This window comes from Mustela erminea, chromosome 17 (genome assembly GCF_009829155.1).
Source record: "Mustela erminea isolate mMusErm1 chromosome 17, mMusErm1.Pri, whole genome shotgun sequence".
NCBI classification, from domain to species: domain Eukaryota; kingdom Metazoa; phylum Chordata; class Mammalia; order Carnivora; family Mustelidae; genus Mustela; species Mustela erminea.
Window position 1 is genome coordinate 30,040,254 of NC_045630.1, and position 20,222 is coordinate 30,060,475.

The window sequence follows — 20,222 nt, forward strand, 5'->3', positions numbered from 1 at the left end:
CTGTCCCCTCGCCATGGAGGCAGCGGCTCGCTGGTCGTCTGTGCACGCACGGGGGGGGGGCTTTGGCCAACGTGCCTGCTGCTGAGGGAAGGGGGCCACAGATGTGGCTTTGGAGTGCGCTCCAGGCACAGTGAGCTCTGGCGACACTCGTCAGCTTTGGCCCAGATCCGAGCTGCTGCCAGCACTCCGTGGGACGCAGTGGCCTGAGGGCCCCAGTTCTGACTTGTGCTCCACGCCACGCTTGGTAATAAGAATCCTGCCGGCAGAAGCACATTTTGATGGTGACTGAGTGTGCTGCCCACTCGGGGTTGGGGTTCCAGTGGGATTGGGGCTGGGGATGTTCCAGGACCCCTCCTTTGAAAAGATCCGCCTGTCTCGGAGGCCTGCGGTCAGGCCAGCAGGGTCCCGTTTTGGGCTCCGTGCAGCCAGGGAATGAATTCCCTAGAACTAGCCCTCATGTCTCTTGTATTGTGCGTAACCGCAGAGGTCACTGTTGCTCGTGGGGCGTGAAGCTTTCCATGTGCGGGAAAGGGAGCCCTGCTCACCTGGGTTGGGGCTGAGCCCAGAGAGCGGTGGTTGGGTCCCCCTGCAGGTCCCGGGGAGTGGGGGGCAGTAAACATGGATGTCCCCATGCAGGGTGCTGGCTGCGACGGTCTCGAAACACGTGAATCCAGCAAGTCAAACAGGAGGTGGTTTGGTAGCTGCGTTTATTTCTCATTCCTCTCACACAGCAGCGCAACCTGCATTGTGACCCAGTGACTAGGAGGTCTCCTTGTGGGTAGATACACTGAGGTTAGAGAGGTTGACGGTAAGCCAGTGGTCGTCAGAGTCCTTGACCGCTCATGTGTCTGGTAGACAGGGCATTCGAATGTGTAGAGCTCAGCATCCGTCTGCTCAGAAGCATGTGCTCGGTCAGTAGAGATCTTAAAAAAACAAACAAAAAGTCCTATAGTCACATGACAAACCAGGAGCTCCCACCTTCCACATGTTAGATTTGGGGGACGGTCATAAATTGCACGCATTTTTGGTTGGGTCTGTGGCTGCGTATGCAGGTTATGCCAGAGACTGGAACTTTCCGACTGACCATCAGGACTGCACAGAACATAGTCTTGAGAAGCAACATTGGATGCTGGCGTAGCATCTATTTAAGACATTCACATTCAGTATGTTGGGCTATTTTAAATGTCGTTTGCCATCTGAAGTGTATTATCAAACGTCCCAGGGAGGCCAGAGGGAGTGGGGACCGGAAGGAGGGCCTGGTGTCCCCCAGGGAAAGCCTGGAGGCTTGACTCACTAATCAGCACATGGGTGGCTACCTTTGTTGGCAAGAAGTAGATTTCAGGAAAACTGCAGCACAGCTCACGAGGCAGCGAGTCTTCTAGAACTTTCTGTTCATGATTCCACCTTGCCCCCTCGATGAATAAACCAAAAATGTGCACTCCAACATGTGTGCTGTCTGTTCCCTAAGATCAAAGAGAGATGGCATCAGTGGGTCCCCTGGTGCGATGCTGCCTTCAGCCGCAGCTCTGTCTGGCAGAGGGTCCCAGAGGGGACAGAGCGCTTCCTGCCCAGCCCAGCCTAGCCCAGGGTGTCTTCCCAGGTTCTCTGAGTATGGCGGTCCTTCGTGGTCCGTGAGGGCTGATGTTGTTCACCTCAGCCCTATATGTTTCCGGTGCTTCTGTGTGTCAGTATGGCCCCTGTGAAACAGCCATATGGCCATCCATGGCTCTCAGTTGAGGTCCCAGGTATCTGAGCCAAATTGGTACTGGTGTCCATCAGAAGACATTGACAGTAACACTCACGCAGCCCGGATTGCAACAGGCCTACATAGATGACAGCTCTCTGCTCCCCCCAGGTGAGGTCGGCCGTGGTGTGCAAACACGCTGGGACCCTGCAGAGCTGTGGCTCCCTCCCAGATACGGGAGGGTCTAGACTGCACAGTCCCGCTCACAGGGAGTCCGAGCTGGAGACACAGTGGAGGCAGAGAAGAGCCAGAACAGGGAACCCCTGTGCGGGGACGTTGCCAGGGAGGGGTGCCAGCCGCACTTGCTTACGGCGTGGCGGGGGCGCTGAGTGGAGTACTCATGTCCCTCGTACGGCGCGCCTCGGTGAAAGTAAACACAAGCTAGTAGGAGAGCAGTAAAATAAATTCCCCGAAAGAAGGAACTAAAGAGGTAAATAGAAAACACCATTAGAGTTAATAAAGGCAAAATCTGGTATCTGATAAAGGAAATAAAGTAGACAAACTTGGCCTGTTTAAATTAAGAAAAAAAAATAGAAATGAGTATAAGGAAGTATAATAAAGAATTTGAGGGACACCTGGGGGGCTCAGTCAGTCAAGCATCTGCCTTCTGCTCAGGTGGTGATCTCAGGGTCCTGGGACCGAGTCCCTGCCGGGTCCCTGCTCGGTGGGGAGCCTGCTTCCCCCCATTCCAGCCCCACCCCACCGCGGCTCCTACTGCCCCTCTCCCCACTCTCTCTTTCTCAAATAAATAAAATCTTAAAAAAAAAAAAGTTTGATTTGCCTTTCTTTCTGGTTCCTGGGAGGTGACCTGTAGACCCCCGGATTTGATTCCTGGGACCACCCTGCAGGCCTGGTCCCCAGAGAGTTTATGCTAATGAGATGGTTCAGGATGGGGGCCGGCCACGGAAGAGCGAACATGAGACGGGGTTGGGACGCTGAGCCAAGTGACATCAGCCCGACGGTGACTCAGTCAAATACAGCTACAGCGTGAAACCCCAGTCGGAAACTCTGAACCCCGAAGCTCGGGTGCGCACTCTGTCTTGTCGTTCCACATTGACATGGGGGGTTAGTACATTGTTGAGGACATGGGAGCTTTGTGTCTGGGGCCCTCCCAGTCCTAAAGCCTGCCCTCCACATGTGTCTCCTCCTTTGGCTAGTTCTGCTCTGTATCCTTTTGTTATAATAAAACTAGAAGTGTAGTGTTTCCTGGAGTCCTACGAGTCTTTCTAGCAAATTATCTGAGGTCGTTTTGGGAAACCCTAAACTTGAGGTTGGTGTCAGAAGGCTTAGACTTCGCAGTCTCAGAGGGCTGTGTTCTTAACCTCAGGCGTGAGTAACCCCAGGGAGAGAGCTAACGACAGAGAGTAAGACGTGGGGTGTTAAAAATCCTATTTTCAATAGCAACAATTATAAACACTTAGGAAAACTGTAACCACACATTCCTAAGATGTGTGAAGGAAACAGAACCTGAATAAAGGGAAAGACAAACCATGTTCCTATACGGAGAGACTCAATATTAAACGGATAGCAATTCTCCCCTGAATTTATGCATAAATGAAATATAATAATCCCAGTGTCAAATTCGTCTAGAAGAGAAAGCTTGCACAGGACAGTTTTCAAAAGAGACAACGAGGTCATGGATTTGAAGACCACACTCATGTCAATACCGCCCAGTGATTACAGAGTCAGTGCTATCCCTATCAAAGTCCCAGTATTTTTGCAGAAATAGAGAAATGCAACCCTACATTCCATAAGGAGTCTCAAGGACAACTGAGTAAACAAAATAATCTTGAAGAAAAAAGTTGGAAGTCTTACACTTTCTGATTTCAAAGCTTATGATAAAGTGACGGTAACCAAAACTGTGCTATTGGCCAAAAGATGAACATGGAGAGCAGTGGGACAGAACAGAGAACCCAGAAACAAACCCGTATATGTTCAAATGATTTGCCATTAAGGTGCCAACTGCACTGGGAAAATCGGACCTCAGCACACACAGTTCATATTGACCATGAACTCAAAATGGATCCAAGACCACTTAAGACCTAAACTATAAAACTCATCAGAAGAAAACATGGCAGAAAGCTTCGTGACTTGGCACTGTTGGCAATTTCCTGGCCGTGGCACCCGCAGCGCAGTAACAGGAAATAATACACACATCGAGCTTCACCTGCATCACAATGAACAACGTCCGTGCAGCAGAGGACGCGGTCCCGGAGCAGAGAGGTGCAGAGCAGGACCAAGGAACATACAAGCCACATGTCCAGTAAGAAATTAATGTCCAGGCTGCACAAGGAATTCCTACAACTCAACAGCAGAAACCCATGGCAAAAGAACAGGCAAAGGACTTAGACCTTCTCCAAAGGAGGTGCACGGACAGCTAAGGAGCGCACGAAGGATGCTCAGCGTCACTTGTCGCTGGGGAAACACATCTCAGAACCACAGCGGACACCACCTCACATCCTCTGGGACGGCTACTGTCAAAACCCAGAAAACTATGTGTTGGTGAGGATGTGGGGCGCAGGGGACCCTTGTGGGCCACTGGCGGGAGTGCAGACTGGCTCAGCTGCTCTAACAGGATTAGCCAAATGGTCCCACAGTCTCACACCTAGACTTGCACCCAAATCACTCGAGAGCAGGGATTCAAACACTTGCGCCCCCAAGTTCCCGGAAGCACTCTCCACAACAGATGGCGTGGGAGCAACCCGGGTGACCGCTGGCAGAGGAAGTGTGCCGCTATGGACTGAACATCCTTTCCACCCCCCCAACCCCCCGATCCCCGTGGTGAAGCCCCATTGCCCAGCATGGCTGTATTTGGAGATGAGACCTCTAGGAGGTATTTAGGGTCACATGAAGTCACATGGGTGGGGTCTGGATCCAGTAGGGTAAACGTCCTTGTGAGGACAGAGCAGAGAGCTGGCTCACCTTCTCCACAGATCCACACTGAGGAAAGTTCTAGAGACGGACTTGGAGCATGCATGTCACAGAACTGTATGCTTAGAACTGGGTTAAGAAGTTTTACATTCTATGTATTTTACCATTAAAAGAAGTGGGGAAAAGTAATAAAAATTCACTTAAAGAAAAAAAGAAAGGAAAAACAAGGATCTGCGCATACCTTTAGGACCTGCAGAGCACCCAGCCCAGGGGAAGGCCACCAGCGGGCTGCTGAGGGAGGGGCTGGATGGACAGACAGACACTCACTCTGTTTTAAGTGCGCCAGTACCTTAAAGGCTCTCCTGACGATGTTGAGTTTCTTTTGGATGATTATGGAGAACTCCTCGTCTTTTATGTCAGTGGCATCCGAGGCCACGTGGTGGGTAAAGGTGAGGGTGTCTAGAGAGACTCCTTGGGACCGTCCATAGTCTTGAAGCACAGCAGTAAGAAAGGCTTTGGAGAAAAGCACACACCAGCCAGTTCCTGGGGAGTCGGGGGGATCAGGGGCTGTGTCCTCCCCAAGGGTTCCCAGGGGCTAGGGAGAATGATACTGATGTACGTCATTCCCCTGGCAACAAAGCTGGGTCCCAGGGACAGTGCAAGACCTGAGGGTGTCTGCATCTTTCCCAGGAAATGGCTTCCAGGCCCTTTGCAAAGGCAGGCACATTTTCCCTGGAGCTGCTAAGCTGTGGTGACTGTTTCTCCCCTCAGTTGCATGAGAAATGCTGTGTGCAGGTGGGAAAAATGAGACCGAGACAGTGGAAACAGAGCTAGGATATGAGGAGGCAGGCTGAGAGTAACACAGGGCAGTCACCTGGAACAACTCATTCCTGAAGCCAAACCACTAGACTTTCTTTCCATTGACACAAGCCTAGAACCTACTCTGTGTTGCTCTGTCAAGTCTGGATTGCATTCTGCGTCTCAGTACCAACACTCCTACCTGCACCTCTTTCCTGTTCTTGCTGCCAGCTCCTCTCCTGGTTTAATCCATCCTGCCTCAGCAATTCCATCCTAGTTCTGACTCTTGTCATGCCCCTGCCCCACACCAGTGTTCACACAGGGACTTGCAACGCCTCCACTGGGCAGTCGAGCCCCTACTGTGCAGCCTGTGTCCTCTACTTACTGCTCTGGGCACCTCACGTGGCATCTGTGTGCCTGCCACCTGCCTGGGACAGCCTTTCTTCGAGTTCCCTGTAACTATTCCCTGTAACTCGGGTTGCACTGGCCAGCCCGAGTGGCTCCTGTCCTCCTCTGTGGCCTTTTGGAGCTCCGCAGGCTCCAGGAGAGGGGGCCGGGGCCGTGAATGTCCTTGCACTGCTGGCCGCAGCCGTCCCACAGTGGCCTGAGCACTCCGTGTCGCTGCCCCACCATCGGTGGAGACCCCTGTCTCTCCCGAGCTCCAGCCCTGCACAGCCAGCCTCTCACCGGCCATCGTGTGGTCTTCCCCTGCGTCTCTGTCTTGCAGGTGGCTGTCCCCTCACCGCTCATCACTTCGTCCCCCCCCGCCCCGTGCCCTGACTGCAGTAAAGGGGCATCAGTGTCCACCCAGCTGTCCGGCCAGAGAGCTGGGAGCTGTTCCAAACCCTCTGCTCCCTCGGGGTCCATCTAGGACTATTTTCCAGGTCCCCTCCAGGCCACCACCAAGTCCCACCTGGAGAATCAAGCAGACCCCACCCATGCTCCTCCCTGGCCTGTGATGTGGTGGAGGCCCCTGGGGCCACAGGAGGGCGCAGACTCCCCTGCGGGTGCTCTGTGCCCCCCAGAGCCAGTCCATGCCCACTGTTCCAGCTTCCTCCTGCACTGTTCGCCTGCTGTGGGGCTTGCGCTCGAGCTGTGGGAACCTTCCACCTCCCTTGTGCGCTCTTCCCCTCTCGCATCGGGCCCTTCGGCTCTAACAAATATGGGGCCCTCAGGTCAGTGCTGCGGAGACACCGTGGGTTTCCGAGTCAGACCCACCACATTCCCAGCTTGCTGCGGGTGCGTCTGGCTGTGTGACTGGGAAAACCACCTCATGTCTCTGTGCCGTGGCTTTCCCCTGAGCACAAGGATGGCGACGTGCAGGAGCCCGTAAGGGCACACAGGACATGATGAGCCTGTGTCCCCCACGTCCTCGGAGCGGCCCAGGCTCTTGGCGAGCCCGTGACAGGGCACAGTCCTGTCCTCCTGGCCGCTGGCACCTGGACGTCCCCTGCGGGCAGCAAGCTACTCCTGGTCGCCCTCCCTGACCTCCGCTTCCGGCCTCCCTCGTTCGCCCCAGAGTAGTCCTTTGTTTCCTTGGTCACATACATTCACTCGGAGAGACGATCATCCTCCAAGTATTTGCCAAGAGATTTTTAGGTGTTAGGGGCTGAATCAGATGCTCGGGATACGACGGGGTGTGAGGACAGAGCTGGCACTGCCCCCGTGCCCCCCCCCCCATTACGCCTGCATTACGCCTGACCGGTGGCCGCGGTCAGCTGGGAGGTCTCCTTCCTGCCCAAAGGCTTTGCTGAGTGTGGCACCTGAGACCCAGCATTGTTTGTTACTCAGTCACGATGGCCGAAGCACAGACTCATCCCATGGGCAGGAGGCCACCTCCATGAGTCCTGATAAGAGGGTGCGGCCTCTGAGAGGGACGTGGGGTCAGCCTCGGGCCCACAGATCAGCGGCCTCCAGGCCCTGCAAGGTGCAGGTGCGGTCTGGCAGGGATGGTTGGGTTCAGCCTGCGGGGAGGCAGGGAGACCGCCCTGGGGCTCTCATGCTGGAGGGGAGGAGGACGGAGGCCGGCAGCGGGGCTGGGTACTGACGCACCTGGGCTCTCGTACTCACCTTGTGGAAAGAAGAAAGCTGGGAGCCAGTATCTTGCAGGAAATCCTTCAAAGAAATCACGGTGTTCCTTGTCAGGGTATCTGGGGGCTTGGGCAGATGATGGCGTGGAATGCTGCCAGGTTGTGACGAATTTCATATACCTGTTGGAGGCAGAGTGTGGGGGGGCGCGGCGAGAGGTCAAGGGCACGGCCATCACATGGGTTCCTGTGACCGTCCCTCCCAGGCCCCGCCTTCCCCTTTCATCTCAAGCTCCCCCTACTTGGGACCCAATCCTGCACTTGAGGGGGGACCGGCTGTGGTTTGCACGTGCCGGTCAGCCATAGATTTGGGAGATGAGGCGTGCTGATCTGCAGGGGTTCCTGGCTGTGCCCCGAGGAATCTGGATTGTTCCAGAGTTGCTGGTTTCTCAAAGAGGACATGCCCCAGCACTCAGAGTTACACGGCACAAGAGGGAGTTTGGACAGACTCTGGAACCCAATTTTCTGGGTTCTAATCTCAATACTCCCACTTTCTGGGGGCAAATCTCTGGGCCAGCTACTCAATGTCTGGTACCTCCATTTGCTCACATCTGCAGCTAGGATGATGAAAGATAGTACCCCTCCTGCGTGTCACAGGGCCCTTGATGACAACTATGTGAGGACGTGGGAGAGGCACTCCTGGAGTGTCAGCTGCTCTCATGTTCAAATGATTTTGATTTATGTATTAAACATGTTTAAAAATGACACATAATGGATTCTCATTTCCTTTCACATTCCCCCTGCTAGTTTCCCAGGACACAGCATAGAGTAACAGAAGGAGACCAGGTCTGGGCCTGTCTGTCCCTTGGAATGGATGGACTGCAGACAGGACCTCCAGCACCCTGTGTGTCCAGGTCCCCATCCTAAGCTGAAGACAACCGTCCCCTCCCCTCTGCTAACTTCTCATGCTGCTCTGAGAACCCCAAAGACCAAGCATATGAAATGATGTGGTAAGTTATGAAGCCCCAAGCCCAGACAAGGAAGAGACGCAAAGTAGTTTTCATGCATACCGATGATGTATCGCGGTGTAAGCCATTTTAGCCCAAGTATTGAAGAAATTCACTCGCTGGATGAGATCATTAACCCAGGAACTCAGTGCCTTACAGGACATGTAGGCATGTTTCTGTTGGAATTCAGAGACAGGCACAGCATTTTTTTAAAAAAGACTTATCTTTGAGGTTATCAGAAACGTATCTGCGAACTTTGGTAATGTATTCAATTTCTAGGGAGAAGTAACTTGGTAGGAGGGTGCTATTTTCTAGCTGAGGGCACACGAGAAATGGGAAACTAATACCGGGGGAAAGCAGCATTATCTTAATTGTGCTTTGGACAAAACACCTGTTGTTTCCATCCTGGCTGAAGGCTTTCCTCTACCTCAAGTCCTTCGATCTGCCCCTTTCCCTTTCTCTGGGAAGCTTAATTTACTTGCCATTAGATGTGAGCAATTTCAACTCCCGGCCTTCCCCTATACCAAATCCTATAAACGCACCCACCACTAGTGAACTGCCACTCCTCCTTCCAGTTCTGCAAAGCCTTTCTGGGGCATTTCCTCTCTGCTGTAGCTTCAGCTTTCCTTTCTTTGCCCTGTGTATTACATGCGCTTCTGTCCTAAACACACAGCCACCCAACACTCAATCCTACCTGTTTGATTCCTTAACAAAATACTAGCAATTCAGGAACACATTGAGAGGATCACAAACCATGATCAAGCGGGATTCACCCTGGGATGCAAGGATGGGTCAACACATGCAAATCCGTCAGTGTGATGTACCACATAAGCAGAATGAAGGACAAAAATCATATGATCACTTCAACAGCTGCAGGAAAAGCATTTGACGGAATTCAACAACCTCTCATGATAAAAATACACCCCCCCCCCAACAAATTAGGTCTAGAAAGAATGTTCCTCAGCATAATAAAGGCCACATATGACAAGCCCATAGGTAACATCATACTGAATGGTGGAAGGTTGAAAGACTTTCTTCTAGGATCAAGAACAAGACAAGGAAGTCTGCTCTCACTATTTCTATTCAACACAGTATAGAAAGCCCTAGCCATAGCAATTAGGCAAGAAAAAGAAATTAAAAGCGTGCAAATTCAGAAGGAAGAAGTAAAACTGTCTCTGCAGAGGACATCATCTTATATATAGAAAACCCTAAAGATTTAAAAAACCTTCTGGAATAAATGAATTCAGCAAAGTTGCAGGATATAAAATCAATAGAGAAATTAGTCACATTTCTACAACAAACTAACAACAAACTATCACCAAACTATCCGAAAGAGAAATTAAGAAAGCAATCCTATCTTCAATAGCATCAAAAATGACAAAATGCTTGGGACTAAATTGGAATAAAGAGGTAAAAGATCTACACACTAAAAACTGTACAAAATTGGTGAAAGACCTTGAGGAAGATACAAATGGAAAGATTTCCTGTCTTCTTGGATTGGAAGAACATTGTGAAAATGTCTACAGATTCAACACAATCCTGAATAAAATTCCCAATGCATTTTTCACAAAAATAGAAAAAGTTTCCTAAAATTTTTATGGAATTACAAAAGACCCCACATAGCCAAAGAAATTCTAAAAAAGAAGATCAAAGCTGGCGGCATTATTCTTCTTGATGTTAAGCTCTATTACAACATTGTAGTAATAAAAATAATATAGTACTGGCATAAAAATAGGCATATAGACCAGTGGAACAGAATAGAGAGCCCAGACATAAACCCAGTCATGTATGGTCAACTGATCTTGACAAGGTACTAAGAACACAAACTGGGGTAAGGACAGTCTCTTCAACAGACGAAGCTGGGAAAAGAGGATATCCACGTGCGAGACAATGACGTAGGATCCCTATCTTATACCACTCACAGAAGTAGAAGTGGATCAAAGACTTAAATGTGAAATCTGAAACCATAAATATTCTAGAAGAAAACATATGGAAAAAAGATCCTTGGCATTGGTCTTGGCAATGATTTCTTGGATAAGATATCAGAGCACAGTCAACAAAAGCTAAAATAAACAAGTGAGATTATATTCCTTCTACACAGCAAAGGAAACAGCTGGTAAACTAGAAAAGCAGTGTACAGAATGGGAGAAAATATTCACAAGTCACCTATCTGAGAAGGGGTTAAATCCAAAGCATAGAAAGCCCTCATCTAACTCAACAGCAAAAAACCAACAATCTAATTTAAAAATGAGCTAAGGGCCTGAAGAGACCTTTTCCCAAGGAAGAGATACAAATGGCCAACAGGTCCATTAGAAGGTGGTTCACATGACTAGTTACCAGGGAAACACAAACCAAACCACAAGGAGATGTCACCCCACACGTTAGGATGGTTTTCATTAAAAGACAGGTGATGACAAGTACTGGTAACAATGTGGAAAAAGAAAACCCTTACACATTGTTGCCAGGAATTGAAAATGGTTCATTTATTTTATTTCAGAAACAGAGAGCAAGCGTACCTGCATGAGTGGGGAGAGGGAGGAATCTCAAGTAGAGTTTGTGCTGAGCGTGGAGCCACAGGCGGGGCTCAGTTCCCATGACCCTGAGATCATGACCTGAGCTGAAACCAAGGGTCAGATCCTTAACTGAATGAGCGTCCCAGGTGCCCCTAAAATGATTGTCATTATGGAAAACAGTATGGTAGTTCCTCGACAATGAAAACTTGAACTACCACGTGAACTTCCACCAGTGTACATGAAGGAACGGAAACCCATGTTTTGAAGAGAAATCTGCAGTCCTGTGCTTGTCACAGCTTTATTCACAAGAGCCTGGATATGGAGACAAGCTAAGTGTCTTTTGATGAATGATGGGAAAAGGAAAATGTGGCATATACATACAATCAAATATTACTCAGCCATGAAAATGGAAGGAAATCATGCCATTTGCAACATTGCGGATGAGCTCGTAGGGCCTGATGCTAAGTGAGGTAAGCCAGACAGAAGAAGATAAATGTGCGGGGCGCCTGGGTGGCTCAGTGGGTTAAAGCCTCTGCCTTCAGCTCAGGTCATGACCCCAGGGTCCTGGGGTCGAGCCCCGCATCGGGCTCTCTGCTCAGCAGTGAGCCTGCTTCCTCCTCCTCTCTCTCTGCCTGCCTTTCTGCCTACTTGTGATCTCTGTCTGTCAAATAAATAAATAAATAAATAAATAATCTTTAAAAAAAAAAAGGAAGATAAATGTGGTATCGCTTCCGTGTGGCATCTAAAAAAAAAGAAAAGCCATTTCTGTGGAGACAGAGAATGGATTGGTAGTTGCTGGGACTGGGGGAGGGGGAAATGGGGGTGAGGCTGGTCGGGGCACAGATTTTCAGTTATAAGAAGAACCTGCTGAGGAGCTCAGACATTGCTGTGAGGAGGTCATAAGCATCCTCACCAGCACACACCCTAAACCAGAGTTAACTCTGTTACCTGTGATGGCCACTTTCATGATCTTGATCTTGGCAATCACTCTACAAGATTTATCAAATCGTCACACAGTATACTCTCAACATACACAATTGTATCTGTCAATCATTCCTCAATAAAGTTAATAAATCCTCCTTGCGGTGGGGGAGAAGAAAGGCCCCTCAGCCCTTGCCCCATGACCTCCTTTTCTTCACGGTCCGGTTTCTTGACAAATGCACTGGTTCCTGGCCCCTCTTCCCGCGAGCTCTGAACCTGTTGCCTTTGGTCCTTCCTCAGGGGTCTCCAGCAACTTTCTACTTCTCCTATTCCTGAGCCTGCCCTTACCCCTCCCACCCATCCTGCTTTGCACCTGTTCTCTGCAGGTCACCTCTGCCATCCTTCTGGCCCTGGCCTCCATCACCGCTTTCTAGCCTAACTTCCTCTCCGCACTGTTCTCTGCACTGGCTCCGCTGCTCCTTCCTTCCCCTTCGTGCTGGTATTGTCCAGACCAGCCCTTTTCTCTTCCTACTTCAGCTTCTCCCAGAGCTACTCTGGGACTGGCCTTTCCACCTTGTCTAGGCAATCCCTAATCTACTATCTGTCTCTAGGGATTTGTCTGTTCTGGACTTTTCCTGGAAATGTAACCCTACCATATGTGCTCTTCTGGGGCTGCCTTCGCTCACTCAGCATTGTTTTCAAGGTTCATCTGTGCGGTAGCACGTCAGTACGTCTGTCCTTTTGATGGGTGGCCATCTGCCGTGTACACGTGCTGGTGCGTAGGGATGCGATCTACATACCTACCACATCGTTTGTCTGTTCGTCAGGAATGCTGTGGTTTCTGTCTTCTCGCTATTATGAATAATGCCACTACGAACATTCAGGGCAAGTTTTTGTGTGGCTAGGTTGTAATTTCTCTCGGGTATATACCTAGGAGTGGAATTGCTGGGTCAAATGGTAATGCTATTTAACATTTTGAGGAAATTACAGATTCCGAAGTGACCACACCATTTCCCATGCCCAGGAGCAGCACACGCAGGTTCCCGTCTCTCCTTGTCCCTGCACTGCTGGTTCTCATTTGCCTTTTTGATTCTGCTCATTCTGGTGGGCACGAAACTGTAGCGCACTGGGGTTTTGATTTGCATTTTCCTGATGACAACGGAGGTTAAGCATCCTTTAATGTGTCTGGTGTTTCATCTCATGTGAGAGTCAAGGTTTGAGGGGAGGCTCGCTCAAAGGGGGAATCCGGCTTCTGGAGCAGTGGTTTTGTGTTCAACACCATGTTCCCTTTTCAGCAATCCTTGCTTATTTCCTCCTTCCTGCTACCAGAACTTCATGGCTGATTTTATTCCTTTTCTAATAAATTTTCTGTTTCTAACACTTGGTTTTCCGCTTAAGGCTAAGTCCCAGTAACCGTTTCATCTTCTGTTTGTAATTTTTAATTTGAAACTGTCATTCAATGTTTTTCTACCTATAATAAGCAACATATTCTCATTGCAGAAGTATTAAAACATAGAAAGGATGGGGCAGCAAAAAAAAAATCACTCAGAATGCTGTCACCCCACGAAAATTTTTCTGTATGTTTTGTTCCAGTTCTCACCACACACACACACACACACACACACACACACAGCTGATTCTCGTTTGTAGTAGGTCAGTTTCTGTGAACACTACATTAGTGAACGCTGAACTATTGCTCCTGGTCACCTGTCACCCAGTCAATAAATCATCTGGTTTTATGTGCATTTGGTGTTTAAAGACCTCTATATAGTATTGATTCATAAATACTGAACCCATGGCCAATAGCAGTAGAATTTACGAGTGAACCTGTATTTTCTCCATAAAGCACATCATAGCCTTCTGTGCAGGAAGGCTACACTGCCTTCCAACACTACACTTGGGAGCTGTTGAAGCAATAAAATCGCCAACAAAAAGCACAAAAATGTGAAAAATGTAGTACTAAACAGATTGTGAGAAGAAAACAGAATGTCACCTTTTTGGTCTTGGCTGGGAATGTGCATATGGGGGAATGAAATTTTTTGACCCTCTGTACAAGTGTGTAAGTGACTCTCAAAGCGTGCAATTTTGGGGTTAGAAATAATTTTTAGGGGCACCTGCGTGGCTTAGTTGGTGGTGTGTCCAACTTGTGATTTTGGCTCAGGTCATGATCTCATGGGTTGTGAGACACGAGCCTCATCACGGGCTCCCTGCTCAGCAAAGAGCCTGCTTGAGATTCTCTCCCTCTGCCACTCCCCCTGACTTGTATTTGGTCTCTAAAATCTTTAATCATTTCTAGGGGCACCTGGGTGGCTCAGTTGGTTAAGAGTCTGCCTTTGGCTCAGGTCATGATCCCAGCATCACGGAATGGAGCCCCACATGGGGAAAAAATCCCTGCTCAGCAGGGAGCCTGCTTTCCCCTCTGCCTCTGCCCCTCCCCCTGCTTGTGCACACACTTGCTCTCTCTGTAAAAATAAATAAAACCTTTAAAAAATCTTTAATTTCTAATGGGGAGGCAAATTTTCAAAGATGTAATTCATGGATTGCAAGGATGGACTTGGCAAGGGTCTGCGAGGGTCTGTGAGGGCCTGCAGACCGCCCACGGGAGGGAGGAGTGCGGCAGGGGCAGACAGGGAAGAGGAACGGACCCCACCCCAGGCACCCAAGGTGTGGGAGACCCACATAGATAAAACAAATTCTAACATTTGGCTCTGGAAACCAGAGGGGCCTAATTTTGTGAGTTCTAACCATCACTGGGGCTTAACACCGGGAACTTAAAACAAAAAACAAATCAGCAAGCCTGTCTCTGGGAGAGCCTGAAGGGTGAGAGGAACGGCCCTTAAAGGCACAGAACAGCAGTCTGTGGGAGATAGAGCACAGAAGCCCTGGTTTGAAGCACTCGGAGCTGTTTACTCATCACAGAGCCTGTGAGGGAGGGACAGAGATCCTGGGGGAGAGCCCTCCAGGAACGAAGGGGCTGGCAAGCACCATCTCGCTCCCCCAGCCTACAGACACCTTCGGGAGCAGCACAACTGGCTTGCTCCCCACCGAGGATGCTGGCAGCGCAGCAGCCGGGGCTCCCTCCCCGATCTTCACACACACCCCCTCCAGCCCGTCCTCCAGCACAGCTCCCCTCCCACAGCAGACGAGCACAGACCAAGCACCCGCGCCCCTGCCCACGCACATGTGGTGGATCCATCTTGCTCCGATGGTCCCTTGGCAGAAGTGCATCCATTCCAGACAGGGGCCAGCCCTGCTCTGGGGTGAGTGTGCAAGCGGCCCAGACGGGGCCAGCCCTGCTCCAGGGAGAGGGGAGGAGAATCACAGGCCAGTATGACTGTGACCCCAGCAGTGGGCTGGGGTGGGCAGCTGGTCTGACTGCAGGCCCCGCCCACCACCAAAAGCTCAGGGGACAACACAGGGAAAATGCCTGCAGTTTGGGGCTACTTCATCTCTGGTAAATGCCTGGTCTCACTCAACTCAAGCCCAGAGCAGCCCCTGACTGGCCCACTAAGGCCACAGGGACCAGACTCTGCCCTCAACAGGCAGAGAGCCATTGCAGGCAGGACTGAAGGCAAACGCAGCTCCGCCACAACAGGAAGGTGCCTACAACCCACAGAGGAGAGGCCCTGAAGTACCAGGTTCAGGGGACCAGGGACACAGCATTGTGGGACCTCCTTTTTATCAGACCTCTACTTCCAAGTGCAGGAGATGTAGCTGACTTTCCTGTCACAGAGAAACAGACACAGAGTTGACAAAAGAGGAGAAAGGAATGTGTCCCAAATGAAAGAACAGGAGGAAATCATAGCACGAAATCTGAGTGAAACCCGGAGAGGAGTAACATGCCTGATAGAGAATATAAAGTAATGTTCATACCAATGCTGGACTTGAGGAAAGGGGGGAGACCTCAGTGAGACCCGCCACAAAGACAGAAAACATAGAAAAGAACCAATCAGAGATGAACTCAATAGATGAAATTAAAAGTACACCAGATGGAGTAAATAGTAGACTAGAAGCAGCAGCAGAACAGATCAGCAATGTGGAGGACAGAGTCGTGGAAAGTAATCAAGCTGCGCAGGTGAGGGGGGGGGGCGGTGGAGAATAGACCAGGGAGCTCGGCAACACTGTTAAGGATAAGAACAGTTGCATGATTGGGATCCCAGAAGGAGAAAAAGAAGAGGAAATTCCTGTGTATAAGAGTCTATTTACTTGAAGAAATAATACTGAAGCTACCTGAATGACAGTCCAAAACCTCCTGAATCTGGGGAAGGAAACAGAAATCCAGATCCAGGAGGCATGGAGAACCCCCAACAAAACCAACCCAAGGAGATCTGCACCAAGACAGAGTAAATAAAAGTAGTGATCCAGAGAGAATTTTAAAAGCAGCAAGAGGAAAGAAAACAGTTGCAAACAAGGGAAACCTCATGAGACTCTCAGTGAATTTTCCAGCAGACACTTTGATTATATCTTGCTGCTCCCCCATATGGCCTGCAAAGTGCTAAGAGTAAAAATCTGCAGCCAAGAATACTCTATCCAGCAAGGCTAGCATCCAGAACAGGAGAGATCAAAAATTTCCCCAAAATGAAAGGAATTTTGGCCACTAAACCAGCCCTACAAGAAGTGACAATGGGGACTCCAACTGGAAATGCAAAAGCAGGAAACAAAAGCAGCAAAAATAAGTATATGTGTAAAAAGCTGCTAAGGGACTCACAAAATAAGAGTATAAAGTATGACACCATAATACCTAAATCATGGGGAGGAGTAAAAATTTAGTGCTTTTAGAATGGGCTCAAAATTAAGTGACCATCGGAACGCCTGGGTGGCTCAGTTGGTTAAGCAGCTGCCTTTGGCTCAGGTCATGATCCCAGTGTCCTGGGATCCAGTCCCACATCGGGCTCCTTGCTCGGCAGGGAGCCTGCTTTTCCCTCTGCCTCTGCCTGCCTCTCTGTCTGTCTGTGCTCGCTCTCTAACAAATAACTCTTAAAAAAAAATTAAGTGACCATCAACTTAACATGGACTCCTAAACACATAGGATGGTATATACAAACTGAATGGTAACCAGAAATCAAAAACTGGTAATAGAGGGGCGCCTGGGGGGCTGGGTCAGTTAAGCATCAGACTCTTCATTTCATCTCAATGAAATGAGGTCATGACTTAGCCACATGTTGGACTGTGCGCTGGGTATGGAGCCTTCTCTAGATTCTCTCCCTCTCCTACTGCCCCTTCCCCTATTAAAAAGAAAACCCTCAAATGACTGGTAATAAATATGCAAAAAAAAAATGAAGAGAGAAATCCAAGTATATCACTGAAGAAAACCAACAAAGAAAGCATAAGAAAGGAACAGAGAGGAGCTACAAAAACAACCATAAAATGAGCAACAAAATGGCAAGAAATATACACCCATCAATAATTACTGTGAATGTGGGGCGCCTGGGTGGCTCAGTGGGTTAAGCCGCTGCCTTCGGCTCAGGTCATGATCTCAGGGTCCTGGGATCGAGTCCCGCATCGCCTGCTTCCTCCTCTCTCTCTCTCTCTGCCTGCCTCTCTGCCTACTTGTGATCTCTCTGTGTCTAATGAATAAATAAAATCTTAAAAAAAAAAATTACTGTGAATGTAAATGGACAAAATGCTCCAATCAAAAGACAGGGTGACAAAATGGATAAAAAAGCAAGACCTGTGAATATGCAGCCCTACAAGAGACTCATTTCAGCCCTAAAGACACCTGCAGATTTAAAGTGAAGGGACAGGGGTGCCTGGGTGACTCTTTGGGTTAAGTGTTTGCCTTCTGCTCAGGACATGATCCTGGGACCCTGAGATCAAGCCTCACGTCTGACTCTCTGCTCAGCGAGGAGTCTGCTTCTCCCTCTGCCTGCAGTTCCCCCTGCTTGTGCTCTCTCTCTCTCAAGTTAAAAAAAAAAAAAAAAGAAAGAAAGTGAAAAGAAAGCCAGGTTAACAGTTCTTATATTGAATAAAATGATTTTAAAACAAAGACTGCAGCAAGAGACAAAGGACATTATATAATCATCAAGAGGACAATCCTACAAGAAGATACAGCAATTATAATTATTTATACACCCAACATCAGAGCACCCAAATGCATAAAGGAGCTGATAAACATAAAAGGAAGAAATTGATAATATTAGGGGATTTTAAAAAAATAATTTTTAAAAATTTTTAATAAACATATAATGTATTATTAGCCCCAGGAGTACAGGTCTGTGAATCACCAGGTTTACACACTTCACAGCACTCACCATAGCACATACCCTCCCCATAACCCCCTCACCCTCTCCCTAACCCCTTCCCCCCAGCAACCCTCAGTTGTTTTGTGAGATTAAGAGTCTCCTATGGTTTGTCCCCCTCCCAATCCCATCTTGTTTCATTTATTCTTCTCCTACCTCCTTAACCCCCCATGTTGCATCTCCACTTCCTCTTATCAGGGAGATCATATGGTAATTGTCTTTCTCTGATTGACTTATTTCACTAAGCATAATACCCTCTAGTTCCATCCACGTCATTAAAAATGACAAGATTTCATTTCTTTTGACGGCTGCATAGTATTCCATTGTATATATATATACCACATCATCTTTAGCCATTCAGCCGTTGATGGACATTGAGGTTCTTTCCATAGTTTGGCTATTGTGGACATTGCTGCTGTAAACATTCCGGTTCACATGCCACTTTGGATCACTATGTCTGTATCTTTAGGGTAAATACCCAGAAGTGCAATTGCTGGGTCATGGGGCAGCTCTATTTTTAACTTTTTGAGGAACCTCCATGCTGTTTTCCAGAGTAGTTGCACCAGCTTGCATTCCCACCAACAGTGTAGGAGGGTTCAATATTAGGGGACTTTAACACCCCACTTACATCAGTGGATGGATCATCCAAACAGAAAATCAATAAGGCAATGCCGTTTTGAATGACACATGGACCAGAGGATCTCACAGATCTATTCGGAATCAAAATACACATTGTTTTCGAGTGCATGTGGAATATTCTCCAGAGTAGATCATATTAGGCCACAAAACAAGTCTCAGCAAACTTAAAGACTGAAGTCCTACCATGCATCTTTTCTGACCCCACTGCTATGAAACTAGAAATTAACTACAAGAAAAAAGAAATCAGGAAAGAACACAAATAGAGGAATGTTAAATACGTGCTACTAAAAAACTGAATGGATCAACTAAGAAATCAAGAAAGAAATAAAAAGATACATGGAGACAAATGAAAATTAATAGATAGCTGTCCCAGATGTTTAGGGGGCAGCAAAATCTGTTCCAAGAAGGAAGTTGATAGCAACACAGCTACCTCAAGAGGACAAATCTCAAACAACCTAAACATACACCTAAAAGGAGCAGGAAAAAAAGAACAAATAAAACTCAAAACCAGTAGAAGGAAGGAAATAAAGATTAGGGCAGAAATAAATGAAGTAGAGATTACAAAAACAATAGACCAGACCAGTGAAACCAGGAGCTCGATTTTTGAAAAGATCAATAATATTGATAAAACTAGCCCAGACTCCTCAAAGAGAGAGAACTCAAATAGTCCAATAAATTAATGAAAGAATAACCAGCACCATAAAATAACAAAGGATTATGAGAGATTATGTAAAATCATATGCCAACAGATTGGACAACCTAGAAGAAATGGATCAATTCCTTGGAACGTAAAACCTCCCAAAACTGAATCAGGAAGAAATAGAAAATTTCAACAGATTACTGATTCAATTTGATTGCTGGTAATTAAATCAAAATGTTCCCAAAAACCAAAAGCCCAGGACCTAACAGGTTCCCAGCTTCCAGGAAAAAAAAAAAAAAAGACAAATAAAAAAACCAGACTCTTGGGGCACCTGGGTAGCTTAGGTCATGATCTCAGGGTCCTGGAATCGAGCCCTGCATTGGGCTCCTCGCTCAGCGGGGAGCCTGCTTCTCTCCCTCTGCCACTTCCCCTGCTCATGTGCACGCATGCACTCTCAAATAAATAAAATCTTAAAAACAATAGACTCTTAACTATGAAGAACACACTGCGGGTCACCAGAGGGGACAGAGGTGGGGGGGATGGGGGACACTTATCCTGAGGAGCACTGAGTAATGTCAGAGATTGTGGAATCACTATCATTTGCAGCCCAAGCTAATCTGACACTGTATGCCAATTATACTGGAATAAAGACGTGAGTATGATTTTAAAAAGTTAAAGCAGTACAGTTAGATACAATGATACACGAAACGATAAGACCCTCAAGTTTCCCTCACGTCAGGCAGCCACTGTTAGGGATTCTTCGTGCATTTTCTCCCAAAACTTTCATTTGGGGATCTTGAATCTGAGGCATATATGTGTTTTT

At 48.2% G+C, this 20,222-nt stretch overlaps 1 protein-coding gene across 11 annotated transcripts in view; it reads right to left on the reverse strand.

The window, feature by feature from the left end:
- Positions 1-690: 690 nt before the first annotated feature.
- DNAH14 (dynein axonemal heavy chain 14) overlaps positions 691-20,222 on the reverse strand; it is a 361,489-nt gene continuing 341,957 nt past the window's right edge. For all 11 annotated transcript variants that reach the window (XM_032319061.1, XM_032319058.1, XM_032319057.1 and 8 more), the window contains 5 exons: positions 8,511-8,623; positions 7,484-7,623; positions 4,965-5,128; positions 1,317-1,463; positions 691-923 (listed from right to left, as the gene is read on the reverse strand). In XM_032319061.1, the coding sequence (XP_032174952.1) occupies positions 708-923; positions 1,317-1,463; positions 4,965-5,128; positions 7,484-7,623; positions 8,511-8,623 (780 nt within the window). In that variant the 3' untranslated portion in view covers positions 691-707. The remainder of the gene's footprint in view (positions 924-1,316; positions 1,464-4,964; positions 5,129-7,483; positions 7,624-8,510; positions 8,624-20,222) is intronic.